Source organism: Arvicanthis niloticus, chromosome 7 (genome assembly GCF_011762505.2).
Source record: "Arvicanthis niloticus isolate mArvNil1 chromosome 7, mArvNil1.pat.X, whole genome shotgun sequence".
NCBI classification, from domain to species: domain Eukaryota; kingdom Metazoa; phylum Chordata; class Mammalia; order Rodentia; family Muridae; genus Arvicanthis; species Arvicanthis niloticus.
This window is the reverse complement of record NC_047664.1, coordinates 3,435,963-3,456,097: the sequence shown is the minus strand read 5'-3', so window position 1 is coordinate 3,456,097 and position 20,135 is coordinate 3,435,963. Positions and strand designations below refer to the sequence as shown.

Genomic DNA, 20,135 nt, shown 5'->3' with positions numbered 1-20,135 from the left:
TGATGAGCGTGTCTGAGGACAGCTGCTCATGTGTGCTTGTTTGCCTCAGCATGAACTGCTCTGCCTTTGCTCCTTCAAAATTCTTAATCTGATTTAAACTGAATCTGAAAATCAAAAGGTGCAATCATAGTACAGCTGTTATCGTATTGTTTGCATTCGTGAGCTCGCAGATTTAAATATCTTTATTGAACTGTGTTGATGTGCAAACTTCATTTTCTGTTATGACTTTTGTATTTTTTCATTACATGAAAGTTTCTGTATAATGGTCAGCCAGAACAAGAAAATATTAACCTTTTTTCAAGCAAAAATCAAAATTGTTGAATAGGATGGGTTATGGTGTTTACTATACTGCTTTAAGTATTGTAAAATGTTAAGAACACACAAAGGAAAGCTGGAAACGAACTCTGTCAAACGTGTATTAGATCTAGAGAAATGAAAGCCTTCTGAGATTCAAATGTGAGAGTATAAAACGTAAGGCTATAGCTAAGGGACAGAAATTCTTACCTTGGGAATTTCAGAGTGTACCTGCAGAAAGCTTCGTCTTCCATTGACATGGTTTTGATGGTCTCTCCTTGTACAGCGGCTCTTCTGGAGAAGTAGTACAGTTCTTCAGAGACGCCATTACAGCAGCAGATGCTGACGCGAAGTGGGAACCTGCTTCTTCCAGCACTTGGAGCGAGCGTGCCAGCGATGAGGAGGAGCAAGGCTTTGTTTCTTCTCTTCTACCAGGAAACAGACCAAAGGCAGTGGATACAAGACCACAGCCACACTCAAAAAACAGCATAATGAAAAAGGCTACTCAGAAAGTGAACTCCAAGCAGGAAGAACAGACCGTGTCCGAGGTTACTGAGAAGTTGGGTAATTGCAGATTAGATAGCCAGGAGAAAGTGGCCACTCGTAAACTTCCTTTAAAAAAAGAAAATACTCAGATTTCTTCACCTGACCCTTTGTGTGACACATTCAACACTTCAATAGTTTCTGAAGATAAGCACAGTGTATCACAAGTTAGTCTTGTGGGCATAAGCAAGAAGAGTGCTGAGCACTTCAGGAGCAAATTCACCAAGTCTAACCCAGGCTCTGGGTCAGCCTCTGGTTTGGTACAGGTGCGTCCTGAGGTTGCGAAGGCAAACTTACTCCGAGTTCTGAAGGACACCCTGACTGAATGGAAGACAGAAGAAACACTGAAGTTTTTATATGGCCAGGACCTTGATTCTGTGTGCCTGAAACCCTCTTCAGCCTCTGAGCCTGATGAAGAACTTGATGAAGATGACATAGGTTGTGACCCAGGTAGTTGTGGTCCTGCCCTGAGTCGAGCGCAGCACACCCTGGATGAGACACTGTCCTTTAGAGGCTCGGACACGGCCATTAAGCCGCTGCCAAGTTACGAGAGCTTGAAAAAGGAAACGGAGATGCTGAACCTGAGGGTCAGGGAGTTTTACAGAGGGCGCTGTGCTGTAAATGAAGATACTACCATGTCTCAGGACTCAAAAGAGGTATGTCTCCATGATGAGTGTCTCCATGATAACTGTTTTAGGCTGCTCATATTTAGAGAACTCTGCAGAGCAAACCTGGGGGCATGCCTCCTGCTCCGCAGTGGAGTAGATCGATTGCTTAGTTAGATGTTTCTCTAGGTGACGTTTAGTTGGTGTCCATTTGAAATGTTACAGATAATGGCTGGGGGCTGGCTTACTGAGAGCTGGGTTCAGATTCTTAGCACTAATGAAAGCTAGGCACAGTTTACCCACTCTGTGTCTGTTAGGCACAGCCAGTCTAAGGGGACATCTCCAAGTTCAGTAAAAGACTATATCGAAAAGCTAAGATGGAGAACAATGATAGAGGAAGTCAGCAGTATTGATGTCTGGCCTCTACATGCTCATGAATGCACACGTGCACATGTACGAACACCTCACGAACTCACATGCCTGCAAATGCACACGTGCACATGTTTGAACACCTCACAAACTTACAAGATGAAATGTTACAGATGAAAATACAGCAAAAGAACTTACTGGGAAGAAATGGATATAGATATTTGAATATCTGCTCTTTCATCTGCTAGCTTCTTAAAGTTCTTTGATGTTACTTATCTGTAAATGGAACTTCCATTGTTGATTTGTTCAGAGTGTGTCACACAACTGATAACATGGTTCACAGTCATTATACTACATAAAGGCTGAGTGCGTGCTGAGAGGAAGGAAGGACTACATAACGTTACCATTCATAGTTTTGGTTCATATCTGGGAATCACATTGCCATGAAGAAAAGAGTGGGTAACAGTCTTATTTTTTACCATATAATTGTTATTAAGTTGTAAGTGATGGTACCCTAAGATTAAGAACACACTTAGAGATCTGGAGATGTAAAGTGGAGCTAGAAGAAAATATATATATATAGAAAGAAATTTCTTGCATTTTTGTCTAGCTTCGGACCATATCTGAAACCCCGGTATTAATATTAGATAGTATCCAAAACTTACCTTAAGCTAGAAGAAACACTGTCTCTCCTGGTGAGCTGCATAAACCACCATCACTCACTGGTTTTTGCACTAAAAAGCCTTTAAAAAGAAAAATGAGTGTCTGAAGTCTATGACTTCGTTGTAGAACATTTTATAGCTTTTTTCATTGGCATTTAATATCAAGTGTGCAGATTGTTGAATATTTACTCTGAGCACCCCATGACATCACTCTCCAGACCAGGAGGTGCTTCCTTATAAGGAAACTTGAGCATCAGTGTCTGTCCCTGACTGTTCCTCTTTGCAGTTTTACTATCATACGTAGTAGTGGAGATTACCTTTGCCAGTTTTTGAACAGCCTGTCTTTGTTGTCCAGTGTGTTTCATAATCCCATGTGGTTTTGTTTGGTTTGATTCTAGGCATCTGTGCTGTTGTGTATTCCTGTAGTTCATGCTGCATATATACTGCACAAGTGCAGTAGCCCCAAGACCCCAGCCTATGTCCCATGAACCCTATGCTTGCCTTTTGTGTGACTTTCCTGATGGAAAAGAAATGTCTTTTTACCAACAATCTAAGGAAAGCTTCCATCTAGGTCTGCTTTGTAAGACGGAGTGTGCTAGGGTTACTAATGGGCTGGGTACCACAGCTGCATCACTGAAAAGTGTGCCAGCATTGGGTGATGATGACTATGGCTGCTCCCACAGCAGCCAGCCTTCCATCTCTTACATACTCTGGCATCAAAGCCACAGGCAGTAGGAGGGAAGTGGTGGCCAGGATCTGGGATAGGAAATGTTCACTGCTCCCTCACCATTGTCAGAGACCCAGCTGCCATGACTACAGCCACCACAGGTATTGTGCGTCATGATAGACACTGGTCACAGTGTCACCAGGGAGAATGGCCCTTGGTGCACCACAGCCCAGTGAGTGCTCTGAAATGCTCTGTTGCTCAGCTCTGCGTCTGGTGGCTCCTTCATATAGTTCCAGTTGTCTGCTAAAAGTGTCAGCTGTCACTTTTCTTTGAAGATGTTAAATGTTATATGGCATCATACAGTATAACATTTAACAGAAATATAATTTTGCTATTGTCTTATTTTATTAGACATCGAACACTGTATATTAACATGTTGCAAGCTGGATTCGGTGGTGTGTGCCTATAATCCCAGTGTTTGGAACACTAAGGCAGGATCATGAGTTTGAAGCCGGTCTTTTGTACATTGGAGACCCTAACCTGAGATGCAGGATATTGTTATCATCCTCTAGGATGGATCTGTTCATCTCTAAAGATTTCCAGCAACCCATATCACCATAACCTGATCAGGACTTGAGGGGACATAGTGGAGACAGCAGTCCTCAAGAGTCAGTCTTTCTGCAGAGTGTGCTCCTTCCAAGTCTGTTCTCTAATGGGGGAGCATGACCCATAACCCTCCTTGTTTGGCATGCCCTGACCTATGATTCCATTAGAAAACCTCTGCTGAGGTCTCAATATCTGAGTTGCCTCTTCCAGGTTTAGCCAGTCTCCCGAGTTCCTCTCCAGGGTCTCAGTCCAGATTCCTTACTACCTTGCTAGCTCTGTGCCACTTTCCAACAAACAAGATGTGTTTTGTTTGGTTGTGGGTTTGTTGGTTTGTTTTCCTTTCAACTCCCTCATTCCTAGTTCATTGGAATGACCTTACCCCTTCTGGAAACACTTTCCCACAAATAGTAATTGGGATGTTAATCCTTAAATGTACATTTATAAGGAGTGGAGTAGTTGACCCTCCAAAGAGGACAGATGGCCAGCAGGTTCACCAGCCTGATAGTGACTTAAGCTGACGCTCAGGTTTAAATGTTTTAGTTCTCAAAGTCTTTTGTTTTGTTTTGGTTTTTTTGTTTTTGTTTTTGTTTTTGTTTTTGTTTTTGTTTTTGTTTTTGTTTTTCGAGACAGGGTTTCTCTGTACAGCATTGGCTGTCCTGGAACTCACTCTGTAGACCAGGCTGGCTTCAAACCCAGAAATCCACCTGCCTCTGCCTCCCAAGTGCTGGGATTAAAGGCGTGCGCCACCACTGCCCGGCTTAGTTCTCAAAGTCTTTTTCTGTACTAGATGAGTAAACATTTCTATTTCATGTTATTGCTCTACTCATTTTTAAAAAACGTTTATTTCTCTGTTTGCTTTAAGAATGTGTCTCAGCGTGATCTCAGCTTCCCACTGATTGATTCAAGTTCCCAGAACCAGATTAGAAGACGGATTGTTCTTGAAAAGTTGAGCAAAGTGTAAGTATGGATGTATCATTGTGACTTTTTAAGAGGTTTAAATTAACTCAGTATTTTCATGAATTTATAATTTATAAATATTATCCTTGAATTCTGAACATTTTTTAATTTCTTTGCTTGAAAAATTTCCATCTTAAGATTTATTTTTCAAATTTTCTTTAGTAATAAATTATTTTTGTAGATGACATAGGAATGTCATAAAGGAGAAAAGTGAGATTGTAGAATAGAAAAACAAACTACCCCACGGCTTCCTAAGCCAGCAAAGAAACAGAGCTGCTATAACAAGCCAAGGGAGCCCCGCCCTTGTGAGCAGTCATGCCACTGGACATTGCCACAGCTGGCTGGCTTCCTCAGCACATCTGCATGTTCACAGGCCTACTTCATACCCAAGAATGTGAGTTTCATTCAGTTCAACTTGCACTTTGGCTTGAAGTGCTCTGTAATGGGAAGGATTGTTCTTAAAATCGGCCCATTCACAAGTAACACTTAAAAACTGCCCGTTTCTGTTTAAAACAAAACAGTTAGCAGATCTTTTTCCAGAGGTAAAAGATCTACCTTGAACTTTCCAACCGGCAGCTTCTTTTTTTTAGCAAGAAAATATGAAGTGTGTTAATCACTGTTTGGAGTTAAAATAGTCTTGAATAAGATGATTCAAAGGGCAGTGCTTTCATAGTGAAGCTATGGAATTAAAGGTGCTGACAGACTGACAGCAGCCGAAGTGGTTTTGCAGTCCAGGCCTTACTGTCTGTAGCACAGAATGAAGCAGCAGCGGGAGCTTATGTGAATGGTGCTTTGACTTCTCACTAGTCATGAAGTAGCTTAACCCTTGAGACCTCAGTACCACTGTTGGCACCTTTCCAAACCCCAGAGGTAGGCACAATGCGTCATTTTTTTGTTCTTTTCCCCTCAGATTGCCTGGACTTTTGGGTCCTCTTCAGATTACAATGGGAGATATTTATACTGAACTTAAAAACCTCGTTCAGACTTTCAGGTTAGTGTCTGTGTTATAATTTCCCTTCTCTGTTACGAGCTGTACTGACTGTCGCGCGCAGTGACAGGTGGATGGGAACATGAGGAGAGGAAGGGATTGGCCTTTGTGGACTCAGCTTAGACTCTGTGGTGCTCACTCTTGTTTCTGTTGAACACATCTCCTTATTGGCTTGAGTTCTGACACAGTTCACTTTGGACAGCTTGCTTGTAAAGTGACTTCATTTAGGAGAGAAATTGCAGGATGAACAGAGATGACTCTGTCAGGAAGCCAGCCTTGTGAGCACAATAACCTGAATTCAGCCCCAGATTCATGCCAAGTTTAAAAAATGATCGTGCTAATAATCTTAGCGCTGAGGAGGTAGAGGCAGCCTGCTTACTGGCTAGCCTAGGCTACTTAGCAAGTTCTAGGCCAGAGGGAGAAGACTCTGACTTAGAAATGGTGAAAAACACCTGAAGAACTAAACCCAAGGTTATCCTTTGGCCTCCCCACACAAACACACAAACCTCTCCACACATACACACATACAAACCTCCCCACACAAACTTCCTCATAAACATATATACACCTCCCTACACATACACTCCTACGTATACACACAAAAACCTCCCCACACATACACACAAACCTTCCCTCCCTGCACCACACATACACCTCCCACACAGATATACATACATACACACAAACCTCTCCATACACATATACACACATGGACCTCCCCACACATATATATACACACACAGACCTCCCCACACATATACATACACAAACCTTCCCACACATACACATACAGAGGAAAATTATGTCTATGACACAAAGCTAGCTAGTAACACTGAGTTCAGTGGAATTGTAAAGTGTGCAGCCGATGAGCAGCTCTGGGATAGCCTTGGGTAATGCACCAGACGCAGTGCTGATGGAGACTCAGGGATGGCCTCATCTGGGACAACACAGATAAGTATAGTGAGCAGTACAGGACAGCGTGGCTTTCCTGGAATCATGTAGATGCTGACCACTGAAAACTCCAAAGACAGAATAGAGACTTTGCACCTTGGAAAGTGAAACAGTTGAGTTTCCTAGTTGATAAAACATGCACCTAAGAACAGCCTCAGTGAGATGGCCATATTTGAAAGTGAATGTTTAAAAATAAATCTGAGTAACACAATTATTCTTATATTTTTGGTTGTAAGCCTAGCCTTTAACAGCTGAGCCATCTCTCCAGCCCAATGATTATTCTAATTATTGATATTGTTATTGTCGGTTGTCTTAGAGATAAAGATCATTGATTGTACAAATTCAGGGATGCCAGAGTGGTCTTCAGATTGGCATAGGCCTTTGGAAGATTAAGTGCTTTGTATAAAAGATTCCAGGCCAAATATTTAAAAAGCTGAATTTTCTTTTGTATCCCAGTTGATGATGGAATCAGACCCACCTGTGTCTCTGGCAGAGCCATCCGTACAGAGGGAAAGTTGGCAGTGGTGGTGAGGTTGGGTTGGAGTCCACAACACAGACCAGAGACTGAGTATTTTTTTGTTCTGCCTTCTCAGGGAGGGAAGGCACAGCAGCAGGGTTTCACTAGCTTGTCAATGCTCGCTGTGCATTTCCCTTTAGACAGTAGGTGGATACCTCATACTGTTCTGAATAAGTTGGTGATGTGACTTCAGAAGAGCTCTGGGGATAAGTCGTCGTCTCGGAGGGGACGTGTGGCTCACTTGTAGCTCACTGACCTAGCATGCATGTGGTGCTGAGTTCTCACACCAGCACTACCAAAACCTCCCCAAAGCAAGTCCTCTCATCATGAACTACACGTTTCCTAACCTCATTCAAAGTGGATGAATAGCAGTGTGCCTTGTATACCCTAAAGTGATGTTTGAATATTGTCTTAAACAATGACAGAACTTAAGGCTCTCAGATCTTATTAGAAAATCCAAGAGACTGGAACTTAATCTACAATAGCCATCTAATCAGTGAGATGTGCTCCAGTTTGAAAACCGGCTGCAGAAGCCATCTGGGTCCTCACGCAGTCTGACTTCATTGGCCTGGCAGTTAAGTGACAGGAAATTGCATTAGAATTGACTGCTGTGTGGCATGTATATATGTGTGGACAGCCTACTGTCTCACAGAACGTCCCAGCCCCCTGGTTTTCCCTCTGCATGCAGTCAGTAGTATAATTTTTACCAAGTGAAGACACTGGCAAAATGTCCTGCAGTGGTTCTTTCATTGTTTCCTCTTCCTCTGTGTCTAAGGACATCTTTGTTTATATCTATTAAGTGTGAGTTATTTTTTTATTAAAACATTGCTATTATGAAAGTGCTGCTAATGAGAACTTGTGCAGAATTTGAAGTTGGCATTTCAGTTAAAATATGTAATGCTGTAGTCAGAGTGCTGACTTACAGGTAGAATACTGAAGCATGATTCTGTCTTACAGACCATGTTTCTTACTCCTTTGGAACTACTGATGTCATCCGATTGTAGCTCTAAGGTAACTAGAAGATCGCTCCATTATTATTGTACATGCCATGGAAATACGGTGTTTGATGCTGGGAACTGCTGTCCAGTCTGTAGGCCTTGAGCAGCACTGGTAATAATGTCTGATTGATAAGGGTACGTGCAGTCAGTTCTCATCAGCATGCCAGGCTTTGCCTAATAGTGTAGCTGTGTTGCTTAATTTCTTTAAAAAAGCAAACAGTGGTGTTATCATTTTACAAATGGCAAGTAAAAGGTTAAATAACCTCTCTCAAATCAGATAACTAGCCATTGGGTTTTGATTTCAAGCCTAAGTGCAGAGCCTGTGCTGCCTATTCTCTTGGCAGATAAAAGGTTGTGTGTTATGAAAGAGGGTGAATTCGGGTTTTACAAGTCTGTTCCTGTTTTAGACAAGACCCCTTGCTTAGATGTAGGTCAGTGGCCTCCACACTTGATTTTCTGTCTGGTCCCCTTGCTTCTGAACTAGATAACTAAAACTTCATTCAAGGGGAAAGGGGTGTAGCTCAACAGCACCATGAGCCTGGAGAGGAATGCAGAGGCACGACCGATCTGACGTGATCCACCAGATGGAGCTCCACAGTAAGCTCCCTAACAGGACTTAAGAGTAAGGGCAAGTGTGTTCTCAGCCGGCGTTCCCTCCACTTCACTTATCTTGCCTTTCTTCTTTATTCACCTCTTCCTATAACTTAAGTTTTCCACAGGCACATATTGTACTAGACAGTACTTATCCACTTCCTGTATCTAGGCCCTGAGCACACATTCAGATGTAATCTCTTCCTCAGGCATCTTACCAGCTACAGTGGGAACATTCATTGCTTTCATGTGTTGCATACGAGGCTTAGAATTGGCTGAAAGAGTAGCTGCTGTTCTGCTACACACAGAGGAGACTACGTAAGGAGAGAGGTGTACTGTGAAGCTGGAAAACCATGACAGGTATCATAGACTTCAAGGGAGGACCACAGAGAAAGTTCTGAAGCTGGTGGTAGGAAGTTGCCTTGCAGGTCAGGAGGATCGTGAAAGCTGAATATAAGCCAGGTGGTGCACGCCTTTCATCCCAGCACTTGGGAATTAGAGGCAGGGTGGGTATCTCTGAGTTTGAGGCCAGCCTGGTCAATTCAGTGACTTTCAGGATAGCCAAGACTACACACAGAAACCCTGGGGGGGGGGGCAGGGGCTGAAATATGAAGAGTAGTAAGTGTGCTGTGTGGTCTGGGAGTGTGGCTCTGTGGTAGAACATGTGCTTAGCATGCCTGAGGCCCAGGTTAGACCAGACCCCCAGAACCTCTAAGTCATTAGCATTGCATTACAGCTTCCATTCCCTAATGGCAGCTTTGCTGGTGTCCGACTGGACACCTGTGAGAAGCCAAAAAGTAAACATTATCTTGGTAGGGGGTACTATAGAATTATGTTCTAATTTTGTTCTGAAACCTGTTTGTTGGGATCTATAGCTTTCATAAAGATTAATCTCCCTAACTGCCTTCAGGGAGATAATCGGGTGCTCCTGGAGATAAGGAGTCCTCTGCTTCTGACAGGACGATGTGATCTGTAACCTGTTTCCTCTGAAAAGGTGCCCTATAGCTGGTGGTAACTACTGTGGAGAACTCCTTCCAGTCAATACTGACTAATGGGGGAAAGTTGATATAAATAACAGTATTTTTCTTTTTGAATTGGTCATCAATACTAAGAGCTTGTAGAACAGCCATTTAACAACTACAAGTGTGTGGCCTGGTCCCTGGAGACCAGGTTTCTTTTGATTAGTCAGGGTTGTGCTTAGACAGCAGAATAGCTTAAAAGCCCCCTAGGTAATTGCAGTGTGCAGAGTTGAGAGGCTATTTAGGGCTCTCTGAAGAACTTCTCATGCATGAGTAGAGAACTGCCCACTCCTAGCCACCCACCCCCAAGCTAGGCTATGTCGGTTACCACTCACCTGGCATAGCCCAGGGCAGGATCCACCCAGCAGGTTAAGACTCTGATCTGAGCAGATGTGAATTAAAATCCTCTTCAAATTACATGTATGATGAATCAAGACGACTGTCCTAAACCTTTATAAATTTTAAATAACGTGCCTAATACCCAGGGAGGCCAGAAGAGGGAATTGGACCCCTGGAACTGGAGTTACAGATGGCTGTGAGCCACCTGACATGTGAAATTAACCCAGGCCTCTGGAAGAGCAGCCCATGTTTTCTACCCCTGAGCCATCCATTGTGTTTTTAATTATTAGTTAGACATAGTAAATATATTTATTTAGCATATATATAGAAAATCTGTGGATCAGCAATATGAAAACAAGTGGAACTTTGCTATCCAGCTAATGTAACAGAAATAACATGAGATAAACACAGTCTTTGTGGCTTGAATGAGAAGGCCCCGTGTATACGTATGTCTGGATACTTGGTCTCTGATAGAACTTTTTAGGAAGGATTAGGAGATGTGACCTTGTTGGAGGACGTGTGTCAGTGGAGTGGGAGCTCAAGGTTGCAAAAGCCCAAGCCATTCCTAGTAAGGACCAGATGTAAGGTCTCAGCTACTGCTGTAGGGCAGTGCCATGCCTGCTGCTGCCATGCTCCCAGTCATGGTGGTCATGCCTCTGCCTCTGAAGCTGTAAGCCCCGATAGACTTTTCTATCAATTCCCTTGATACTTAGTTTGCCTGTACTTTGTCAGGGCAATAGAAGGGTAACTAACACATCCTTCCTTGTGTTTCCCCAGTTCCTGGAATAGTGGTAAAGATCACACATGTGCTACATTGTTTTCCTGAGTGACAAAAGGATGAAATATTAAATATATGTTTCTTGAGAGGTTTACAAACAACAAAAACCCAAAACAGAATTTTAGACCTGATGGTGCACACCTTTAATCCCAGTACTCAGAGGCAGAGGTGGGCCAGCCCAAGGCTATATAATGAGACTCTCAATCTCAATCTCTCTCTCTCTCTCTCTCTCTCTCTCTCTCTCTCTCTCTCTCTCTCTCTCTCTCTGCCTAAGGCTATATAATGAGAACCTCTCTCTCTCTCAGCCCAAGGCTATATAATGAGAATCTCAATCTCTCTCTCTCTCTCTCTCTCTCTCTCTCTCTCTCTCTCTCTCTCTCTCTGTCTTTCTCTCTCTCTCTCTGCCTAAGGCTATATAATGAGAACCTCTCTCTCCCTTCTCTCTCTCTCTCTCTCTCTCTCTCTCTCTCTCTCTCTCTCTCTCTCTCTCACAAAGGCTATATAATGAGAATAAAGAGAATCAATCTCTCTCTCTCTCTCTCTCTCTCTCTCTCTCTCTCTCTCTCTCTCTCTCTCTGCCCAAGACTATATAATGAGAACCTCTCTCTCTCACACACACACACATACTCCCCAAGAGGTTACAGTGTTTTGTCCTGTCATTTTTACGTACGTCCTTACCCTACTGTTCAAGCTCTTTGTAGTTATGTGCTGGATTCCATTTTGTTTGCTACAAGACAGTGAACAAATTGAACAGCGTAGTGCCTCATTCAGCCAAAGGGCTGTCTGCATGATTTTAGTGTAATGTATTGTGCAGAAGTCTCCGTTTCTTCCAAGAAGCTGAGAAGCAGAATGAGAAGCTTCGGTGTTACATAATATGGTAGGGAAAGACAGCAAAGAGAGATGCATTTAAAGAAAGGGCGAACTGAAGATCAGGAGCAAGCTGGTATTGTCTGAGATCATCGGGGACAAGATGGCTCAGCGGTTGCTGTTGATATGAATCTGATCTCTAAACTCACATAAAGATGGAAGAAGGAACCAGCTCTACAGAATTGTACTCTGACCTCCATACATGAGCCACAGCACACAGACTCAACACATATCATAGGCACATGATAAAAACAAAAAAAATTAAGAAACCTGAAAATGGGGCTGGAGATGGCTCAGTGGTGACGAGCACTTGATGCTCCTCCAGGTGGTCTGAGTTCACGCGTGTGCGTGAGTACGTGCATGCATATGATTTATATATCTTACATAGATTGAACATTTTATATTTGGAGTTTATTGGAATGACTTACCACGGCTGCAGCAGTTTTTGTTGTTGTTGTTGTCTCAAGACAGGGTTTCTCTGTGTAGCCCTGACTGTCCTGGAACTCACTCTATAGACCAAGTTGGCCTCAAACTCACCGAGATCTACCTGCCTCTGTCACCCAAGTGCTGGGATTAAAGGCGTGCACTACCACCCCTGAATTCAATTCTTAATACCCACATGGTGGCTCACTACTATCTATAACTCCAGTTCCACGGGATCTGACACCCTCTTCTGGCCTCTGTGCCTACTGGGTGCAAATGGAGCACAGACACATACGCAGGAAAAACACCCATACATATAAAGTAAAGTTAAAAACAAAACCTGAAAACAGGAGTGAGCCTGATGTAGTCCTTGAGCATTTAGGGTGCTGATAAACCTAGGAAAGTATGGAAGTCAGGAGGAAAGCTCTATGGTCAGAGCCATGGAACTGTGTGGGGGCACAGAGCAGCGTACCCCTGCCAGACAGGAGGGGTGTGTGTGCTCATGCTGCATGTCTCAAGTAGACCGTCGATACAGGAACTGGAATTCAGGAAAAAGGTCCAGATTAGAGCTGGAAGGTTTGAGAGTGTCAGCCCACAGTGGTCTTTGTGCTATACAACTCTTTGCAGAGACAAGGAGACTTGGGGCAGAAGCCCAGGTTGCTCAGGGTTACAAAGTTGGCAAGTGATAGCACAGAGAGGAGAGACCAGGTGGAGCCATCCATGGAGGGAGTGCTCTGCTCGACTGTGTCAGAGCCGGCTAGTCAAGAAGGAAAGCAGACAGACCTGCCAGTGTGTGCCTTTTGTACACTGGATCTTTGCAGAAGCCTGTGAGGAAAAGTAGGGCTACTGACCCTTCTATACCAGCTCTTCGGAGAGTGGTTAGTTTTGTTTTTGAGACAAGGGCTTTATATGTAGCCCTCACTGAACTTTTAAAAGCTCTATAGACCTGGCTAGCCTCAGACTCACAGAGATTCCCCTGTCTCTGCCTCTCCAGTGTTGGGATTAAAGTTGTGTATTACCACTCTTGGCTTACAGTTTAAAAATTAATACATATCAGCGTGTATAACACCAGGAAGTGACAGAGCTGCACTAATGTCCATGGTAGCTGACTGTACTTCCATTTTATACCTTGACTTTTTTGATTTTGAAAAAAAACATTCTTTCTAAACTATAGAGAAAATCCAGATTGATAAATTAGTTGATGTTAAATTTTCTAAAATTTCATTCAGATGTTAAGAAAAGACAACTATGAGATAATAAATTGAAAAAAAAATACTGATTTGAATGCCCATTGGTTACAGGTACTTGTTCTGGGCACTTGGAATAAACAGGTGAAGAACGCTGCCTCTTTGACACATTAAATTATAATTATCACAAACTAAAACTCTAAAGGTAAATCTTGATATCTTTCAGATTATCAAATAGAAACATTATACACAAACCTGTGGAATGGACTTTAATCTCTGTGGTCTTGCTGTTACTGTAAGTACTCTTCCATTTCCATATGAGGGGTCTGCCGTATTTTGTTTCCATGTGTGGGAATTTGAGAATGTGCGGTATTTGAGAAGCTATAATTGTTACTCTGAATCTCTACCATCTTAAGAAAATGCAGTTCTCATAAGTATTATTTCTCTTTTGTTGGAGATTTATTCAGTAGTCTTTTACATTTCCTTGTTAATATCTGTTCTATTGAGACTGAATGAGCTTCATTGTGTTATGTCTGTTTTTATATATATTTCATTTTTGGACATAGTTTATGTTTAATAGTAGTAGATAAGTTATTTTCTAAATGTGCATTTTAAAATTAACAGGTTTAAAGGAGGTAAGTAAACACTATACAAGTATACATAAAACAGTTAAAACTCACTCACCTCTTAAGAGTGGTTTCTAAGGCTATTTTTCAAAAGGGTTAAAGCCATTTACTAGGTGTAGTGTTTTTCAGCTCAAATTGGGAAAATCTTTTGAGGCTCATTCGATGGGGGCGTGGGCGTGGGCGTGGGCGTGGGCGCGGGCGTTGGTTGGGCCGTTGAAGCCTGCAGGCAGTGGGAGCTTAGAGCTGCTCACTGGTAGTCTCCAGCCCTGCTCGCTCTGTCTTTGATATTACTTGATATTACTTTAGACTGACATGTGCCTTCCCTGTCCCAAGAAAAGCTGTGTGAGAAGGGTTAGCTTAGGCTCCAGTGAGCCGGAATCTGTGTCGCCCGAACAGATACAACTCACATGATTCATTAAATCAGAACACAGAAAATAACTTTACTTGAATGCTCTGATATAAATTTTTAATCAACCCTAAGAACAAATCTTTTGTTATTTCTAGTATTCAGTGTTCCAGTTGAATTGGCAGCTCATAAAAAATATATTATTAATTTTTAAAAGGTTTTCTACTTTATGAAATGTGTAAATATTTTGGTCATTGACAGAGAAAATATCAGTCACTATGCTTACCCACAGTATCATATACCTGGTAATAAATGCTCATAGACGACTATCTAACTGTACTTGTGTAATTTATTACACTAAGCATGAAGCAGTGTTTAGGTTGACATGTTAGAGGCATGCGCAGTGATCTCAGAATCTTGCGTCTGCAACTGAAGACATGTGAGGCCTTTTCCTTTTTCTATTAAACTACTGCCACATCTCCAGAATGTCTAGCAATTAGAAGAGTGAGCCGGGCAGTGGTGCCTCACACCTTTAATCCCAGCACTCAGGATGCAGAGGCAGGTGGTCTACAGAATGAGTTCCAAGAAAGCCAGGGCCACACAGAGAAGCCCTGTCCTTGGAGGGGGAGGGCGGGCGTTGTTGAGAAACACAATAGTAAAATGTAGTATTAAAATCCATGCAGTTATTCCCTGTGAAAACAAGACTCTGGGCTAGAAAATGCTTCAGTCATCAGAATGAGTGCTAAGGAAGCATAAGGACCTAAGCTTGTGACCCTAACCCACATCAAAGCCGGTGTGGCTATGTTTGGTTTTAATATAGATACTATTTAACAAAAGATACTGACACTATTAGCACGTGCTTTAGAAAACCTACGTTTGGTTTTAATATAGATACCATTTAACAAAAGATTCTTAACACTATTAGCTGGGGGGGGGGGGGTTGCACCATTTGACTTCTGGGTTTAAGTCTAACAACTCTTTGGAAAAGTAAGTCATGGGATTTAGTTGTATGCTTTTTATCTGTATTAGTTTCTCTTGTACAATCTTAAAATTGTAGCTGTGACAACTACTTTGTGTCCTCTGTCATTCTTATGCCCTGACCCTACAGGGAGATCCAGCCCTCCCAGCCACTGAGCCTTTTGATTCGCAGACAGCTTAGTCATTTCTGGAGTAAGTCCTTTGGCTTTGAAACTCTTTGGTCACTGTAGATCCCATGCTCCAAAGTACCTTCGAGGCTTTTGTTCTTAAAATCTTGTGTCTTTGTCACAGGATCTCCTTAACAGTTGTAATCAGTCAGTTTGCACACTGTGTAGCTTCAGGTTTCAGGTATACCTCTATCCTTTGTCATTAGCTCCTAAGACTTCCATCTCAGTACATACTATTTCATTTATTTCTTTTTTTAGAAAGCCCCCTGTAACCTTTCAAACCTATCACTTAGCTGTTGGCCCCTTTCATCCATAACCCCATCCTTCTAAAATAACTACTACTAAGCATGTTAGGAATAGAACTTAAATATTTTACATTTAGAATATTAAATAAATTAAATATTTAAAGCAAATCGCACTCACTTCTATAGAGTATACTTATATTTGGTATACCATCTCACCTTTCTGTATCCAGTTTAACAAGGATAGCATTGCCCCTGACATGAGGGTCAGTGTTAGACACAGAAGCTCCCGTAGAAAGTCCAGAGAACTCAGATGCCCAAAGAGATGCTCAGCTAGAGCCAGGGGATCAGCACGCATCTAAATGTGTAAATGGCTAAACTGGTGGAGGCATGAAAGCCTCTCCTGGGCACTCTTCAGAGGCCTTCACAGAAACAGATTTTCAAGGAGGGTTACTCAGAACCTGTAGGCATTTCTAAAATGCATATTCAAACCAAACATAATTCTGTAGAGCAACTGTTGTTACTGAGAAAGGAGGTCTAGACTGCAGGAGGCTCAGCACTCAGGCCTGACTTTGATCTCCAGATCCCGCAAGTTGTCAGAACAGATACCGGAGAGCTGGAGATGGAGGGTTCTTTTGAAGAACTGGTAAGAGTGCCCTGGTAAGAGTGCCACAGAAGTGCAGAATCCTGAAACCAGCTGGGGAAGGTTCTTTTGACAAGCACACTCATCCACAGCAACAGAAAATGCCAGGCCTCACGTTTTCACACCAGTATTGAAGAGGTAAACCCTTCTATAGAAAATCATCTTCTTTCCTTTCTTCATAATTCTCCTCTTAACGAATGACAGACCCCTTCTGCATGCTCGCAGTACAGAGTCTGAGAAGATGCCATAGGTCAGCCCTCAGCCAACCCCCACTCCTTTCCTCTTCCTTTACCTTTGGTTTTCTTGGACTGGACCATTGTCATTAAAGTCATTCTAGTCTGTAACTAGATGATAACTGTAACTGTCATTCTCGTTTGTAACACAAACTAGGACTGTGCCATGCTGGAGAGAACTCTAGGGAAGGGTCCTAACCAAAACTGGCAGCCAGGGAAAAGGCACACACAGCAATCTAACAGGGGGAGTCCCGTGTGTGCAGCTTACATCCCAGGAATGGGGATCAAATGCCCTCAGCTAAAAATGTGCTGTGTTCTTGTGAGTCTTCAGTGTGCATCACTTAGAGAAGATAGAGGGGGCGCCTTCTGCTATTCGTAACATAGACACATGCTGTTCCTACGTGGATGCCCTTGGTGTTCTCTAATGGAAAGCTTTCAAGGCCATCTCCAAAGTGTCTGCTTTCATTTTACTTATCTGAACTGGCTGTTTCCAGTGAACTGTGGCCTGTTTGTAGTCAGGGACCATGCAATAGTTTATTCCCTCTAAAAGCTTTGGGCATTCCCATCGTTCAGGGATTAATATGTAAGTCCTGGGAAATGGTATTTTAAACAAGCTCAGCTTGGCCATGGTCTCTCAACAAGAGCCATCAGGACGCACACAGTCACTTTAAGGAGTCAGGTACTCTGGAGAGTCCCCTCCCTGGGGCTCCTGGGCATGGATGGAAAGCCAAGACTAAAGCTTTTACCCTCTCCCAACTGTGCTTTAGAGACTACCTATCACTCCATTTCCTCGTAAAGATCTGTGAGCGCCCCTTAAAGAACAAATAGATAGTTCTTACGAGTATTCCTGAATCCCACATCTCTTACCATCCCAAATCAAGTTTGGTTTTTGGAAGTATCTTTTACATTTTATAATTATGGAATATTTATAACTGATTTTTTCTTGAGAGAAAATTCTCATTTTAATGTATAGACAGTTCTGGATTTTAGTATATTTGCTATATTATACAGTGGTCCATACTATCTAATAACAGAATGATTCTGTCACCCCAAAAAGAAACCCCATCTGAGCTCAGCCTTGATTTCTCCTCTGACCACCACTTACAACCCTGTGGGATAACCATTTATCTATTTGCCTGTTCTAAATATTTAAATCAGTGAAACTATGTAAGACATATCTGTTTATGTTTGGCATGTTTCATTTAACATGTTTTTAAGAGTTTTTGTCCATGTCACAGCATATAACAGTACTTTTTTTTATGACCATATAATATTTCTTGCTGTGGATATACATACATTTACTCAGTACTCAGTTGCCAGGTGAGAGCTATTTCAGTTATTCTGCTCTGAGGCTAGTTTGTGCAGTGGTGTCATGAACATCCATGGGCATATTCTTGTGTGGCATGTTTTTAGTTTAGTTATATACACTGATGATGAATTGCTGGGTTATGATTAACCTTTCGAGAAACTGCCAAGCTGTTTCCTGCAGCAGCTGCACCGTTTCACACAGTCACTGGTGGCGTGTAGGCTCCAGAGACTAACTAAACTCAGGGCTTATCTCATCCTCACATCCAGTTGTCATTGCAGGTATTCATATGTGCTCCACATTCAGGCTGTCATATGCTTGTCCCCAGCGAATGATGCTGTATGGGGAAGTTAAAGAAAAGCTTTAGGGGCTATAGCTGAAAGAAAGGTTGACAGGCAGAAAGATCTGGGGGACATCCTTCCCAATGCACTCTGTCTCCTGCTTCCCAGCAACCAGGCCATGAACTCCACTGCTCAGCCATTTCCTCGGAACCATACTGGAATGTATTTCCAGTATGTAAATTCCTCCATTTAATTGTTGGTCAGGTATTTTTGTAACGACTGTGTAGAAGTAAATAACAAAAAATATTGATACCAAGAAGTGGTATTATTGCTGTTACAATGATGCAAGCAAAGCTTAATAAACAATTATGATGTCATTCAGAAGCTTAATAAACAATTATGATGTCATTCAGAAGCTTAATAAACAATTATGATGTCATTCAGAAGACCAAAACCCCAACCAGAGTGTGGACAGTAAGGCCAGATTCATGAGGGTTCAGAAGGGAACTGAACTAAAGGCCATGTTTATTATGTCCTGGCAAAGAATTTATCTACATTTGCATTGAGTCTGTGTTCAGCGCTGAAGTGAAAAATGATGGACTAATGTAGTGGGGGAAATTGTAAGACAGTGTGACAATGTCACATAGCTATTAGTGGTTGTTTCTAGACAAGCTTAACAGTAAGGATCAGGAGCAAAAGGCTTGGGAATAGAAGGATTAAAAAACAACAACAAAAACAGTGCAGCCTAGCCAGGAAAGGAGTGAGGTGGAAGGTTTTCATGAGTTTAACACCATGAAAAAGTAGCCAGTCTTGTTCTCAAGACAGAGAGAGAAAAGATGCCTTTAGGGCACCTCAGGAATTAACACCCCTCACCCATTGGCAGGCTCCAGAGTATATTTCTTTTAGGAAGAAAGCTACCAGGTACCATAATTGTACAATCTAGGAAAGTGTTTTTCCAGGTTGAACCATGCAACCACTGATACTGCAGCATCCTTGATTCACAGGGACTTGGCTATTGCTTGAGCTCATGGGAAACTTTTCTGCTGGTGTCACAGGCATTCAGGATGCAAATATTTTAAGGTTTTGGACATTCCCATTAAGTTTTCAGAGGAAGGCATAGGAGACCAAGCATGCCTTCCCAGATTCTCTACAGGAAGCCCCTAAGAGGGCAATACTTGCAACTGTGAGGCTGAGACCTCAGACACAGTGGAGACCCCAGAATGTCCTGTATCCCTTTGGCTCACCATCAGATGGCAACATTTATTAGACAGTGACATGAGACACAGTCAAGGGTCAGAGTGGACAGCTATCAGAAGGCCCCAGTGTACCCAGTTGTATGCAATTTTACATTATACCTATTGTATATGTGTTTGAATAGACTTCTTATTATTTCCTGCCATCTCTGAGAGGCAGCTTTCCAAGGGACCTTTTCCTGGGTAGGAAACTGACAAATTTGCTTAGAGTAACTTGTGTCTTTGTTCTTTACCAGAAGTCTCCCTTAAGTCATAATCTTGGGCTCTTTGGGGGTGCCTAGGACCAAAGATACAACATAGATGCCATTATTTTGAGCAAAAACTAGTATCAGACCAGATTAAAAAGAATTTAAAAATAACAAATCTATAAAACAGCTTTATTTTACCAGGAGAAAATAGACTTTCTTTGATGTCTCCCTCCATACTGCCTTCTGTCTAATCTGTAGCTGTCCTTTCAGTTAGTATTTTCAATTTTATGAAAGGCCAACTATGATACATCCCCTTCCTGTGCTCACCTACTGTTCCCCTTGCACAGATTAGTGTGTTCCCGAGACACAGGAGGTGGGACATGAAACATTGTGACTTTTGATACTGCTATCCCATAAGAGAGCATCTGGCCAGGGAAACTTTGAGCAGCTGTTGTGGGTGACGCTGCATCGGGGTGGGCTGGCCAAACCTGCTGGAGTTCACAGAACCCTT

The 20,135-nt window shown here is 42.4% G+C and overlaps 1 protein-coding gene across 3 annotated transcripts in view; it reads left to right on the top strand.

Moving 5' to 3' along the window:
• Rpap2 (RNA polymerase II associated protein 2) overlaps nucleotides 1–20,135 on the top strand; it is a 65,645-nt gene that overhangs the window by 20,976 nt on the left and 24,534 nt on the right. For 2 of the 3 annotated variants that reach the window (XM_034509486.2, XM_034509485.2), the window contains exons 8-11: nucleotides 581–1,493; nucleotides 4,609–4,703; nucleotides 5,614–5,694; nucleotides 13,588–13,656. In XM_034509486.2, the coding sequence (XP_034365377.1) occupies nucleotides 581–1,493; nucleotides 4,609–4,703; nucleotides 5,614–5,694; nucleotides 13,588–13,656 (1,158 nt within the window). Of the gene's footprint in view, nucleotides 1–580; nucleotides 1,494–4,608; nucleotides 4,704–5,613; nucleotides 5,695–8,116; nucleotides 8,171–13,587; nucleotides 13,657–20,135 lie in introns of all 3 variants that reach the window. The other variant, XR_013111641.1, reaches the window with a different exon arrangement.